Raw genomic sequence first — 15807 nt, 5'->3', positions numbered from 1 at the left:
AAAACACCGGTTTATACTACTACAAACAAAGAGTATATCAAAGGCTCCGTCTAGGGCAGTGGTTCCCAAGCCATTTCAGGTCATGCCCCACCTAGGTATTTCCAATGGCGGATCCAGGTGGCGAGGGGGGGGGGTGATGTTGCCCCCCCCCCCACCTAGGCTAGTCTAAAGTAGTGTAATTTACTTAATTATCTCAATTTTGCGTTAATTGAATTTGCTCCTAACGCAATTTTATCGGATCAACCTATTTTGCGCCCCCACCCCTATTTTTTCAGATCAACCTATTTTGCCCTCCCTCCCCCCCTAAGAAAATCCTGGATCCGTCCCTGGGTATTTCTAAAATCCTTATGCCTCCTGGTGATATTTAAAGTCTGTTGTTCAAAATTTTACATGTATTCACCTGGAGGAAGCTTAAAATGCTGTTAACTTGTTTTTTTTTTTCAGGTCGTCGTCAAGGAATATTTTAGGCAAATGAAATGTCGGTATAAAACACTTTTTATACATATACAATGCATAACGTTAATACAATACAAGCATGTGCCTTTTTTGCTCTTTAAATGCATATGATTGTGACGTCATTCACACAGGGGCGGATCCAGGATTTCAGGGGGGGGGGCACATAATAGGTTGATCCAATAAACTGGCGGTTAGAGCCCGTTTATTTAACGCAATCGTGTGTTACTTCAGTAAACTACAATACTTTAGGCTGTATTAGGGGGGCGTGCGCCCCCTCGCCCCTCCCCTGGATCTATCACTGCATTAACATGAAATATATTTTTTTTTTCTAAATTAAGTTAAGGCTCCAAAGTATAGTTAGCCACAGGGGAGGATCCAGGATTTTTTTAGGGGAGGAGGGCGCAAGAAAGGTTGATCCGAAAAAAATTTTTTTAGGGGGGGGGCAAAATAGGTTGATCCGATAAACTTGCGTTAGGAGCAAGTTTAATTAACGCAAACTTGAGTTAATTAGGTAAATTACATTACTTTAGACTACACTAGGTGGGGGGGGGGGGGCACCCCCTCACCCCCCTCTGGATCCACCACTGGTCAACCAAAGGGTTCTTGTCCAGCCCATGAACCACCAAAAATTTCCATGCCTCCAGGGGAGTAGCTCAAGCATTTTTATTGGGGGGGGGGGCAAGAGGGGTCCATGTCTGGATATTCAAGGGACATGGGTTATATAATAGTTTTTTCTTCAATTTTTTTTTTGGGGGGGGGAGGGGCAATTGCCACCCTTGACCCCCCCCCCCCGAAACAATGCCCCTGCATGCCTCACCGGTGAGTCCTGCACCCCACGTTGGGAATCACGGGTCTAGGGGAAGATTCATATGAACCCGATCATTTGATAGCAGGAACTGCTAAAAGCAAAATAGAGATTCCATATCAGACTATGGTTCTTGGAGACATGGCAGAATAAATTGGAGAGACATAAAATCGGATGACATGCAGAGAAATATAACAGCTTTTCTGGAAAAGAAAATTCTTTTGAAACCCCTCGTTCCAAGAACTTTTGGATATTTACCCCCTCTCCTTCAGAAATAAATGGGTGTCTCTAGCAAGGTGCAATAGCACCAGTTTTTTGTGCTATGCCCATTCTGTCTTTAAGAATAACATCATGTAAGTTAAGTTTATAACAAATTAAGCATATATTTTAAGGTTGTTGGTTATCTGCATTACCAGGGATGTGCTCAAAGTATTCGAGCCCATTTCAAAAGAAAAATAAATATAGCCAGGATACATTAAAAGGGGAAGAATGTTTTACTTTGTTACAATTTAATTGGCACCAACATTTTTTTTTCGACACATGTTTAGGATCTCGAGGGCCTTCCCTTTTTTATGCAAATGAATGACTTATGTAAATGGCATAGGGTAAAAAAAAACAGTATCCAATTGAGGAAAATTAAGTCAAACTAAAATCCTTATACCTTGTTACCAAAGAGGAATTGAGAAGAATTGTATATATCAATGAATAGCACACAATCTAAGCAGGGACGAATGTACAGTATTTTCATTGGGGGGGGGGAAGAGGGGTTCATATCCAAATATTCAAGGACCATGGGCTACATAATACTTTTTTTCTCCACTTTATTGGAGGGACAACTGCCCCCCCCCCTTGCCCCTCCCAAACAACGCCCATGAATCTAAGCTATGCACCAATATGGTTATTATTAAAATTATTTAAGATCAAACACTTGAAATTATGTAAAACTAAAACCCTCACACCTTGTTACCAAAGAGGAATTGAGAAGAATTGCATATATCAATGAATAGCAAAAAATCTAAGCTATGCATCAATATGGTTATTATTAAAATTATTTAAGATCAAACACTTGAAATTATTATTTTATTGACTTACCTACAAGGACTTCTTTTTGGAAAAACCAATCATCCTATTTTGACATATATATCGTTTCAGTATTTCAGTTTTATTCACATATTAAGAGAAAGCTGATTTTCTTCTGATTCAAAAAATGTAACTTTTATAGCTTAATATTTATTCTATAAATCAAAAATATTAAATATAAATTTTTCTTTTTAATTGCTTTTCAAAACAGAGACCAAGGCCATGTCCAGGGGGATTAGGGGGTTTGAACCCCCCCCCCCCGAAATGCTTGTCTGACTCGTAAAAGCGTAACAAAAATGGACATAAACAAATTTTGTATGGGTTTTTTGTTTTTTTTGTGTACCCCCCCCCCCAACTTTTTTTGTCTGAGTAAAACCCCCTCCGAAAAAAAATCCTGGGTACGGCCTTGACAGAGACCACCTTTTTAATTTATGCTGACAAATTATGGTGAAAATTTCACCAAGAAGTTGGGCTCTTGTTACTACCCTCCCATTGCATCATACTGTAGTAAAATAGGGATGGTACAAAAAGCCATTTCTATTTTTCCAGAATGCCAAAGAAAAATGGTCTTTCCCAAAAAGAGATATTTTACCCTATACTAGGCCAAATGGCTAAGTGATAAACTTTGGAAGAAAGCTAAGTATGGTTTGACATTTTGAATATGTAATCGATCAGATATAAGCCTGCTTAAATGTAGGATTTCATGCCCTCCTCCTTAAATCCCCATAAATTTGCAATCACAAGGGTTGCTCATTAGTGGAATTGCTGATCATAGAATACTAGAAGAGGGCTCTTTTAATGGAAATGGCTAGGTTATTTTTTTTATTTGGAAGTGATATATCACTTCCAAATGGGAGTGACCTATAGGGGGTGATATATCATCCCAATAGGGGTAAACACCACCCGTCCTTGCTCTTTTGTCCCGGGAACATTAATAATAAATATATAATTAAACAAACATAATTCTTCAAGTGAAAGTAAAGAATGGCAATTAGACTCAAAATGAGCAGAAATTACTTTGAAAGTAAGAGGGCTGCCGCCCTTGTTAAACCCTCAATCTAAAGTTATGCTTCTTTCCACGAATGCTTCAGAAAGGAATGCTCTAACATAACAGCAATGGGTGAAAGTTATTTTTTCGCCGTCTCTCGAGAATGACAGGGCTTTTTTGTCCGCATTTGCTTTGAATTAAATAACACAACAAGTTTTTGTTCAAATGCAAGTAAAGGGTGACATAAAAACTCTAAACTAAAATGATTTATCCTGTATATGAGGGGGGATTCCTCACCTTCAATCCTCTAATCTTTACGCTAAAGTTTAATGGTTATTTAATTGAAAGCATTTTATGGCGTCGAAAATATAGCCAGCTTGTAATCGCAGGTGTTCGAGCAGTGATTCTTGGAGCACTCGTGGAAAAAGTAAGCCTTTAACGTGAGGAGTAAGGGATTGAGGTGGTGGCAGTTCCCTTCATATACAGGCGCGGATTAAGAAGAAAAATCTTGGAGGAGCCAATGTGACAAGGGTGCCCATTAGTAAAATCTTGGGGGGGGGGGAGGCAATTAGACAAGGGCACCAATAATTGATCAAATTGAGGAAGTTTATTTTAAAAAGAGTGGAAAACAAAAAAAAATGAGGAATAAGGGTGCCAGAAAAATTTTTGGGGCCCGTGGTTCCCCTTGCCCACACTGGATCCGCCAGTGCTTCATATACGGGGTAATTTTTCTTCGTTTGGAGTTTCGATATTCTCTTTGCGTTCTACTGAACGCAAAGACTGAAAAAAAACTTTCTGCTGAAAAAAAAACTTTCTTTTATTTATAATGGATTCATTTTTAATAGCATATTCGGTGTAATCTCTATATAAGAGGAGCTCCAGCTTCCTACCCCCTCCATCTTTTTGCACGCTAGTATGTGGCTTGATATTTATTAAGAACATAATCACCGAACAATTTTAACAAACAAAATGATAAAGAATATTTAATAAATGTACCTCTTATCAACAAAATGGTTGTATGTAAGAACTAGCTGACGATGCACAGCAATTTTTAGCGTCCTCCCTACTTATCCTGGGGATTCTCCCAGCTGCCAACTAGCATAAAGTGAATATAATCTTTTACTTCAAACCAAAAATGTGTCTGCAGTAATGGGGGTCGGGGATCAATTCTCCCCTAGTATCCAAATTAAATACTACGTTCGAATATATTATTCCAAATGAAGGGATAATAGAGTTTATATCCGCTAAACACAATGGTCAGAAGAACCCCCCACGAGAAGTTGGAAAATTTCACCGAAACAATACATATTTGAGAGAGCAAGAAGGTCAGTGGCGTGACTCTGTAAGCTCAGCCAGAGTCTATCCAGCTATAAATGGGTACCTGGAGAAATCTGGAGAAAGTAAACAGGAAGGATGTGCGAAAGCACAGGATGGTTGGCCCCCAACCTCCCCTTGTATTTCTTGGCTGAAGGGCCAAGAAACGGAGATCAGCACCGCTGGTAGGGACTGTTAAGTCCAATGCCGTATTCTTTACCTTTCTTTATTTTTTTTTTACCCATTCCGCAACAAAAAACCTAATTGATACAGAATTTTCAAGTTCATACTTGGAATTGGTTATTTAATATTGAGAGAATCAAACCCATATGGGCTTTGAATTAAAAAAAAAAGAATAAGAATAGAAAAAAAGGTTAAGAATATCAACTGAAAAAATGGAAATCTATATAGTTCGTCGCCAAACACGAACTATATCAAAACAACTTCCTTGAACCAGTTATCAAACAACCTCCTTTTGGAAAGTTTAACTTCACAATAGAACATCAAGTTAAAATCCATGTCTATTAAGTAAAAATTAGTCTTTCGAGCAATAGCTAAACTTGAGCTTAAAGCGCAGAGGTTGAGAGGGGCGGGAGCCCTTAATATACACGCTAATTTCCATTAATTTAAAAGAAACACAACTCTTTACTTTCGTTTGAAAAAAATTATTTGATTTTAATTGAAGGTTGTTATGTATAATAATTTTAGCTTATTAATAAAAAGAAGCTTGGACACAATGAGATATGAAGGCCGGCCTACTAAGGCCGGCCGGGTTACTAATGTTAGTATGTGTCAGCGGTCCAATTACCCTGGAACGCGTAATTTGGCAGAAACTGTCTCAAAATGCCTTTGAAACCAACTCGAGACTTCGAAACCTACTTGTAATTCCTAAGAACATCAAATAATAACATTGCGCTTCTAATCACCGATTTTTATATATGTATTGAAATACATTAATTTAAAATTAGTTTCTTAAAAATTTAGTGTTCCAACGTTGAAGCAAAGTTTCGCGTTCAAGAGAAATCTGACTTTTCTACCCGTGAAAAGATCTAATAACGCTTATGTTTTAACGTTTTCCGGAGCACTCGCACCTCGCTCCGGGTTTTTATAATGGGTGAGATAGAGAACGATCATTCTGTCTATTATTTATATACTGTGTTTCACAGCAAGTAGACACTAAATAACATCATAGTAGAATCTGCGTTCGAAGGCAGAGAAATCGACCCACAGCACCCAAAATCAGGGGGGTAAGAGGAGATCTTAGGGTACATTTAATATTTCAGCCTCAGTTGAAAGGGTAAAATGCACTATGTATCAAAGACAGTAAATGAAATCTATTTTGGTTACTGTTTTATTTCCTCTTCCAAAAACTTCCAAAATACTGTAAGATCAGAATCTGTGCCAGCTCAAAAGAAGTGCATTAGCTGTATTGAGGAAGAAATTTGAACTGGGAATTGAATGAATCTTTTTGTTTCTAATCTAAGATTAGCTTCGGCTAGATTAGAAAACGAAACGGTTCATCCAACTTGTCCAGCGCAAAAATGTTTCCTCAACCAGTATTTAATGTTTAATTGTTTTAATCAAGGGCATATGTAAATTCTTTCAAATAAAGAGACTAGGCCTATCTCATTTTGCTAGATTCCATCGACAACAAGCTGATTTGTCCTATTTTGTTACCTTATGCATTGTGATATAAAATTAATTATTCTACGGGACGTTAACAAGACGTTTTGTATATCGTTTGCATTTTTCCCCTTTTCTTTGTATGTTCTGCTTATTTTAGCTTAGTTTGTTTCGTTGTTTTTTTTCTGTTGACAGAGGCTTCAGGGCCTTGAAGCCAAAATCTACTAACTTTTATTATTCTTCGTGAAAAAAACTTTTTTTGTTATTTTTCTATTGTTTCAATGGATAACTATATTCGTTTTTCTATATTTTCATTCGTCTTAAATGATAAGGATTTATAGAACGGTTGGCTTTTCGATTTCATAATGATGTAGCAGTTTTCATTTTGGCAAAGTTTCGTTAGATATACATAATTTTTGTTTGAACTTACTGAATTTCGAAGTGAGAAAATCTGAAATGGCAAAAGTACTCATTTGGGCCAGGACTGGGAGAAAACCGTAACATTTCCTATTTTCTGCCAGGCCATTTTCGAATGCTTTACATCTGAACAGTCAGAACGGCAAAATAAAACAGATTTGTTAAATTAATTTGATGACACAAAAAATAACAAATATGTGATTTTGTTTAGAAAAAAAAATCTCTGGCATGAACTAATGAATTTTCACAGAAAATTAGACGCCCGTTCGACCTGCCACTGTCAGATTCTGGGAATTCTGAAGTTATTAGACATGGAAAACTCGAGATAATGAGTATAATATGATGAATTTAATGAAATTGTTTTACAGCGTTTTGATGTTTTACACGTTCAAATTCTAATATTCACACTATATATACATAATATTTCAATTTTTGTTAACCCCCCTGACATTGATTTTTACTACTCAAGTCCCTCTGATGACCCATATATCGTTAATGTTTCTGGTAACTTCCCTGAAAAATTACGATATGAAGGCTAAAGACAAGTGGAAAAATAATGCAAACTGATGATGTTTGCTATTCTCCGAGACTTTTGTTGTTCAAGCATTTACAAAAAAAGAAAATCTTGAAAATTCACTTCTAAAAAAAGCGCTGCTCAAAGTACTGCAACGTCAGTATAAGGAAGTGACGATTTTACAAAAAAAACAAACTTGAATACATATTTTTCAGATTGAAGCCAGAAAAACGAGATATGACTTTTTTCAATATTTCCTTAAGAGCATTTTTGAGAACCTTCCGGGCTGCGCCAATCGATCCAGTCTGGAAAATTAAATACAAGGAATTTCATTACTCAATGTCGCCAAAATTGCCAATACTGCCATTTCTATGAAATAAATCAACTTTGTCGCAATACAATTTTTGTCACAACTATCACTGAAGGGATATATTGTAAAATTGTCCTTTATCTACTGACAATGAATCATCCTAAAAAAATTTCCAGGAAGACATTCCCTAACAATTTGACAATATGAAGACAACTCAATTTAATATGCTCGTGGTTAGTCGTGGTAAAGTGTAATTTTTTGGTATTTTCTTCGTAACGAAGCAGTAACTTAGTGGCGTTTTTGTCAGATGTGGTCAAATTACTTTTATTACCTTTTCTTTTGCTCGACAACTGACAGATTGTCCACTTTGGCTTACAGCTTTCGTTTATGAACTCCGCATACACATGATAATGAAAAGTTTGCCAGACACCGGATACTGGATGATGCAAAGGCAAGCACCATGCGCTTTTGCGGCTTTAGGTTTGATACAGAACCGCAAAAAATTGCAGGTCAGGTCCGGCAGAATATCCAGTGATCAAAACTCCCTAATATCTCATATTTCCTTCTCCAACGCAAACATCTATTAGTCTCATATTCTTTTCTTCTTACTAAGTCCTTATTCCAGACCCTCTGAACTTAGCCTATTATAATCTACTCAAGCTTTTGGTGCATCTCAAATTAATGAAACCTGGTAGGCGTATATATATTTTTTATGATCCTTTATTTTTCATTATGATATGCAAACAAAACACTAATTTCTATTCAAAGTGAATAGAGTTAGCATAATAATGTACACTGACAATACAAAACTCTCTCTTTAAAGAGAGTTGCTTGCCGAATAAACAATGACTAGAATAATAAGAATGAATTCTTTAAATTTCATGACGCCACCACTTTATTTTTCAATGTTCCACTTTCATTTAACAAGTCTTGCATAAGGTGCCATCGCCCGGGGATTTCTTCAGTTTTTGGGTGGCAATATAAGACACGAGGAAGTTTTCGTGGCTTGTGAGTGTCTTCTTGTATCATAAGCCACGAGTTTTGAACAAGAAATATTCCAACAGATGCCAATTTCACACTCGATTCTGAGATTTCAGATAAATCTGGTGTTGATTCTCGTCCATCACCCCATCGGTCAAGATAATCCTCTAAAGACAGCTCTGAAAGGTTTAACGTACTCAGATCATCACAGCTTAGTGATTCCTTAGAACCACCTTGATATAGATTTTCAGCACTGTCGCATTTAATAATTTCCACACTAGGAGCATGTCTCCCACTCATATTATAATTAGAATGAACTATCCCACAGTCAATATCACTGAAATCAGGGGATATCGTAACCCGTGAAATTTTGTCCGTGCCTTCCATTGAACAAAGATTAACTGCTGGATCTGATTTAGAAACTTCACTTTGTGTATACATTTCCAATGTTTGCAAACTTGAAGTAGAAAAATAATCAACTAGACCGCTTAATAGCTCTCCAGAATTGAGTTGTATTTTAAATCTTGAGCCTTGCCTTTTTGTTTGTTGAACTTGAGACTTTTCTTCTATTTTAATAACCACAGGTGGAACATCAGCAACTTCAGAGTCAGTTTCATAAAACAATTCTTGACTATCAGTCAAATCTGGATTACTTGAGTATCCTGAATCTGACAAGCTAATCTGGCTTAGGCGGCACTTTAATTTAGCCGATTTTTTGCTCTCGTCAAACGAATCATTTATACGAATACATGTTGTGGTAGAATTAAGTTGTGACTGATAGCAATCAGCTGATGGATTTAATGGAGTATGATTGTTAAATTTAGATGACTCGTTGTTATTTATATCCACTTTGTAATTATTTCTATTTAATTTGTGCATTTCAACGGTTAACGCACTCATTCTTTTCTCATCATTTAAAATATCAGACATAGCATCTTGACTTATCCGATATAATTTCTTTTTCGAAACTTCATTATCTGAAGACAATAATCCAAAATCACTTTGGTCGCCATTTTCATAACTTTTATCTTTTGATCTTTTGTCCCGGAATTTGGCATAAAAACGGGGGAAGTCTTTTTCAATGCTTAGGTGATCACTTCGAAGAATTTTCTTTTTTTGACGAAGACGACAAAGATAAGGTTTTTGGCCGGGAATAAATCTGTCTTGGCAATTCTGCATTTTGGGATAATCTGAAAAGGGAAAAAAAGTTTAGTCAACGTTATGGCTGTGTCATTTTTTTGTTTCTTCATCTGATAATTTTTTTTAGAGACTCTCAAGTTTTCTTGGTCAATTGTTTGCATACCCACCACCTAATTGACACACCTGGATTGATACAATTTAAGAAAACTTCTTATTTACATGTCTCTAAAACTTTTAAAACCAAGTTATCTATTGCCACTATGTATCTAGGAGAGGTTAATTTAACGGCTCCAGTAGAAGTTCATCATTGCCACTATTAAATAAATCTCTCCTTAAATTCCCCGATTCATTACAGCTAAAAAGAAAATATCCCAATCCACTCCTAAAATACGACACAGAGGGCTCTCTTCGAAAAATTGAAATCCCTCAAATTTGCTACTAGTTGTAGTTACTACGAATTTGAATCCGAATCCTAAAGTGGTAGTTTTAACTTAAAATAATACTCTTTATCAAAACTCTCTTTGATGGTTTTATGAAAAAAATAAACTAGTCAAATAGCACCCACTGTCTATTGCTGGATCTCTTGGTCTTCTAGCCTAGTCTTTAAATTCCTAAAAAAAATATCTTCACTTTCTTTAGGACCTTAACCATTATTCCATATGTAGGAAAAAACGCCCTCATCCATCAGTTTTAACCCAAAACGACCTCGAAGATTTCTTGTACGGTTTTAGCATTTCTTCGTGCGTGTCCCTGGTTAGCCTGTGTTTCGGATAAGAACGAAAGTTTAGCCAGAGCGAGTTTGGAACTTAGAGTTTAACCAGGCCCAAGCCAGTATAGGAAGGCGACAAAACCTAAGTCGACTTTCCACAAGCTAAATAGTCTACTCTTTTTCTAGTATGTGCGGGGAGTCTGAAGATTTAGAATATTTTATGTGTTATTGTGAAGAAATGAAGGTACTTAGAAGGGAAATTTTTGGGAGGGATATCATGCATAAAAGTTGTTTAGAAAATAAAATAGGAAGCAGTTGCAAAGCGGATATTAAAAATTTAGGAGATTTCGTGAGTGTGGGGATGAGACATAGGGAGGGTTTTCTATCGTAGTGTTATTTTCAAAAGTGTTTGAACTTGTTATGTTTTATGTGTTTTGTTGTATTTGTAATATCCATGACCCATGGGGCTTTTGTGAGAAATATATCCATATCTATATATACATATGAACTTAGTGTGCATGTATTTTTGCTTGTGTGTGCACTTTTCCTTGAGAATGGAAAGCTGCGAGAATGAACAAAGGCTATTAAAATCAAAAAATATAAAATAAAAAAAGGAAGACAACTAGCAGATGATATCATGATACGAAGTTTGTAAGGGCCAAAAGGCTCGAGCTGCCAACCATAGCAGGCCAAGTGAGCAACGAAAGTGATGTCAGGCTCTGTTTGCTTCATGAGAGCCGAAGGCCTGCGCGAACAAAGGATGAAAGGATACACTGTGGTAGCACAATGGGTTTATCTCTGATTGGCAATGCGGGGCCCAGACTTCAATCCCAACTGTCGCAAGTTGAGTGATAGGCGAGGTGACAAAATTACCCGAGTCAGCTTCATTGCGGCTAAAATGTTTTCTGCTTTTTTTCTAACTACCCGACCCTTCTTGTGACAAAACACCTTGGTTCTTACCGTATTAAAATCTGAACTCAGCACAAGAAATGTCTTCATTGCCACAAGAGCTGATTTAGCTGCTGAATTTTCAGTTACACCAGTACAGTAATAATGAACCTCCTTTTCGAAAGTGGAACGTTCAAGTTAAAATAGATTAAGCTCTGGTTTTGTTTTGGAAGTGGATATAGCGTAATTTTACTACTATCGATAATTTATGTTTACCTTGGTTGTCAAAGGACCTGAGACAAACTCATTCGCAGGAAGATCCAAAATATGAACAAATCACAAAATCTTGTAGTTTTTAAAGAAAAAAGTAAATAAAATAAGTATTTAATTTATTGTTGTTCACAAAATTAAAACTGCAGTATCTTTTGCTCATAAAAGTATGTACACTAACACCCCCTGGAGTACGGATGTGCGCCTCCAATTTTTTCTTAGTACTTCGGTTGTCTTTCACCGTTACCATGGCTATGCACTGTAGATGAACCTTCTAATTATATTTCAACTTAGTGAGTAATAAATAGAAATATATTTCATGTCATTCGCTTTTCCCCCAAAAATCACAAGATTGTCTAAGTCATCTATACTTTTCACCTTCTGAGGAGAAAGTCTGTCTCAACGCCTTGGGGACCCAAGGAAGAAACATGTGTGTTGCATAATTACATTTTAGTCCACTTCCAAAACACTGACTTGGAAATTTTTGTTATTCTGAATCTTGTACATGCGCATGGGGGAGGGGATCTACCACAACCCACGAAAATATAGTGATTTTACGATTGTTCCCATATGTTTTTCCCCAAATAAATCCCACAATTGTTTTTTTTTCTAATTAATATCAGACATCTTTTGCGAATGAAGTTTAGTTTTTTAGGTGAAAATTGAAGGTTGATTGTCAGATCAATTCACAATAGCCTACTATAAACGGGGCTTCATAAGAGCGTTGTACGAGAGTACCAGTGTTTTCTGCTGCAAGGTTTTCTACAGTTTTTTATTAGTCCAAAATTCCAGGATAGCTTCAGTTGTACTACTTGAATGTGATGTAGTAATGACAAGTTTTCATAAAGGACGACCCAAAGGTATTTTGCTAAACGCTTTTCTAGTCGACTAACCAAACCTTTAGATTTTCGATACCGCATAGTTCTGGAAGGACACGCCTGCCCCGGAAAAACAACAAAATGCAAGATTTTTCCACACTGGTTAGAACCCATCTAGACGTATGCCTTCTCCAGCACATCCCTCAGCTTAGACATGAGCGTTCTCTTGTCTTTTTCCCAGCAGCCAAGCATAGTATCATCGGCAAAAGATGCAAGCCCATTATCGTCATCTTTGGGCTGAAGAAAATCTTCATCATAACATAGGTTACAGTAGCTGTTAGTGCATCTTGGGCGGAACGCCCTGGTCTGAACCCGAACGGGCAAACATTAAGAAACTTTTCCTCTTCAAAAACTCTTCAAAAACTGGAGTAGCTGCTGCTGCATAGGTTTTTGAAAAACTTGAGGGACTGAAAGAATAGATATATGTCTGTAATTAGCCGGATCAACTTGAGAACCTCCTTTGGGCATCTGTTGGTTGTTTTTTTTTGCCAGCCTCAGAAAAAAAAATCACTCCCAATGCATTACAGCGTTTTCTGCTCCAATTACAGTCTCGCCATCTACATTTAATTTTAATAGAGGCTCGGGTCGGGCCTGTAAGGACCCAAAAAGGAGTTAACAACCTTTCATGTTTTCTTAGGGTTTTTGCCACTTGCCGCAATTTTCCCGTTAATATATTGTCACTTAGCTTTACGTAAAATTGTTCGAAGACGTTATTTATAATTCTGATATCTCTCAAGCATTGCTTTGCACGGGTCACGTATGTGATTATACAGCAGTTTATTAAGCACACTGGAACCAGGAGCGAATCTACAGCATGTTCATGGGGGGGGCAAGAGGGATCCATATCCGGATATTCAAGGAGCATGGACTATATAATTGATTTTTCTCCATATTATTGGAGCGGCAACTGCCCCCCCCCCCTTGCCCCTCCCAAACGACGCCTTTGTCTAGAACAGATCGTGACTAACCCAGGGTTGACTTTTCCGTCCAGTCTCCCATGTACACTTTTCGTAAAGACAATCCGTATATTTTCTCATAAAAATTGAAGGACATTCCTCAAATCCTATATTAACATCATTTATGTCCATAACACTTTCCCATTATATACTCTCCAGGTTTTGTTTCGGGGCTTCCAAGTTCTCATCATTCAGTTTCTACGTTGTGAACCCCTGCTTAATCGAAGCATTAGGCTTAAGATTTTTATACTGAATCTTAAAATTCGTAAGCAAAAGGAAGTGATCGGAATTGTCAGATAGCAGAACTGAGGCCTATATAAAAGGTAGCCTCGAAAAAATGTTGTCAATCAATGAATGACAAGTGGAAGTTACTCGGGTAGGTATTGCCGCTGAAGGGTATATATTTGAGGCAGGCATTATATTAAGCTGGTCTATCGCACCGGAAGATAGGGAAAGAGTTAGACTGATGTTAAGTCTCCGATTAAGATAGCTTCATTCCCTTGTTTATTCAGAAGAGCAGATATTTAACCTTAACCTTCCAAGAATGAAGAGACAGATCCTGCCGTTGCACGATATATTTCTCCAACTGTTGCTTTTTTCCTGTGATGGTAAGGATATTTCCTATAAACTTCTTCGATATTCCGGAATAACTCTTTATTAATCCATATTGAGTATTATTTTCTTTTTTATCTAAAAAAACTTTCTTTAGTAATTTTAGTTTATTGACCAAGTTTAGCTTATTTTCCTGGCGTCAATTAAAAACTAAAACGAAAAATTGAAGCATAAAATCGTAAATTTACCCAAGATAATTTGCATTATGACAGGCTTTCACTGCCAAGATTTCATTTGAATTTGAACTAAATTAAAAATTATTAAAAAAGCTCACTTCATCATTATAGGTGCCGCACGAAACTATTTAAATGGTCAACATTGATTTATGTTTTACATCTGCTTGACACTCGATTGATAATTTAAGTTTGTTCTTACCTCTTCTATGGATGAAACTAGTACAAAGGGTCAGATAGAGAACGAGCTAATTGTTCGGATCAGGGGTGGATCCAGGATTTTTTTAGGGGGGCGCAAAATAGGTTGATCCGATAAACTTGCGTTAGGAGCAAGTTTAATTAATGCAAACTTGAGTTAATTAAGTAAATTACACTACTTTAGACTACGCTCGGGGGGCGGGGGCGGGGGACACGCGCCTCCTGGATCCGCCACTGGTTCGGATCTATTCTATTCTCTCTTTAGATTGCAGAATACAATGTATATTTCGTGCATAAAATTTGACTTGTGCTATTTAACAGGCGGTCTTCAATTCAAACAATGTAACAAGAAAGATATTATTGAGTTTCAAATAAAGTGAATATACCATTCCATGCCTTTTTTATGCTGATTACGAATATAACAATCATTTCTATCGGAAATAAATTCAACCCCCCCCGTATATATGCCAATTCAGGGTATATATTTCACCATTAGGGGGGGGGGGCAAATTTTATTTGGGATGTAAATGGGCCGTAAGTTTAAAAGTTACCCCCACCCACCTAATGTAGAAATATATACCCTGAATTGGCATATATAGGAGGGGGGCTAAAATTCATTTCCGATAGAAATCATTGTTATATTTGTAATTAGCATAAAAAAAAGTCATCGAATGGTGTATTCACTTTATTCCTAACTCAGATTTGGTAAATATTGACCAAAGGTTGTTGCTGTAGTAACTGTTAATGGAGCAAATGTAGTTCGGGCCGTAAAGGATGCTGCATCGCAAGTAGGTACAGGATGGACACATGTTTCGTGCTTCGCAAATATTCGAAGTTGATGTGGGGGGTGCTATTAATGATACTGCTGAATTGTTGCTTCTCGTCCAAAAGGCTAGAAATATTGTCAGCTTTTTCAGACGTAGTCTTGTAGCCAGGGACAGGTTGCGCCAGTTCCAAATCTCTATTAACAATGTTTGCACCAAAAAACTAAAACCTGATGTAACCACTAGATGGAGTTCACTTCTCACTATGTTACCTAGTCTATAATATTTGAAAGAGTCGGTAACAAGCTCGCTTGAGCTTCTCGGTAAAGTGGACCTCATACTCACTGATAGGGAGTGAGTGTTATTTCAAACGTGATTTTGGTGCTTACACCCTTTGAAGAGGCAACTATTGAGCTCCCTTCTAAAAGCTATCCGCCATCTCGAAAGTCCTGCCCTTGTCTAAGATTTTGAGACACCACCTTGTTCAGGTAGATTTTGGTAGATACTGACATGTGGCTGATGAGCTTCGAAAGGCTTTGCTGAATAAAATGCATTGTAGGTTTATAAGCCTTGGTCAAATCACACCCGTCACAATTGCCACATATCCTGACCCACGTTTCAACAAAATGTAAATTTCACCTGACGATCTTCTACAAGTTGAGGGCAAAATTGCAAATGAGATAGATTTGGCCTTGCTGACTGCTGAATCACGATCAGAAGATGCAAGTACC

General features: G+C 37.1%; 1 protein-coding gene across 2 annotated transcripts in view; it reads right to left on the bottom strand.

Annotated features, from left to right (window-relative positions):
• Window positions 1–8193: 8193 nt before the first annotated feature.
• LOC148945290 (uncharacterized) overlaps window positions 8194–15807 on the bottom strand; it is a 30459-nt gene continuing 22845 nt past the window's right edge. For both annotated transcript variants that reach the window (XM_089099449.1, XM_089099448.1), the window contains exon 2: window positions 8194–9678. In XM_089099449.1, coding sequence (XP_088955575.1) covers window positions 8387–9667 — 1281 coding nt within the window. In that variant the 5' untranslated portion in view covers window positions 9668–9678 and the 3' untranslated portion in view covers window positions 8194–8386. The remainder of the gene's footprint in view (window positions 9679–15807) is intronic.

The sequence above is a fragment of the Artemia sp. Qi Xiang Cuo genome, chromosome 13 (assembly GCF_049724085.1).
Source record: "Artemia sp. Qi Xiang Cuo chromosome 13, ASM4972408v1, whole genome shotgun sequence".
NCBI classification, from domain to species: Eukaryota; Metazoa; Arthropoda; class Branchiopoda; order Anostraca; family Artemiidae; genus Artemia; species Artemia sp. Qi Xiang Cuo.
This window is presented reverse-complemented; position numbering and strand designations above follow the sequence as displayed.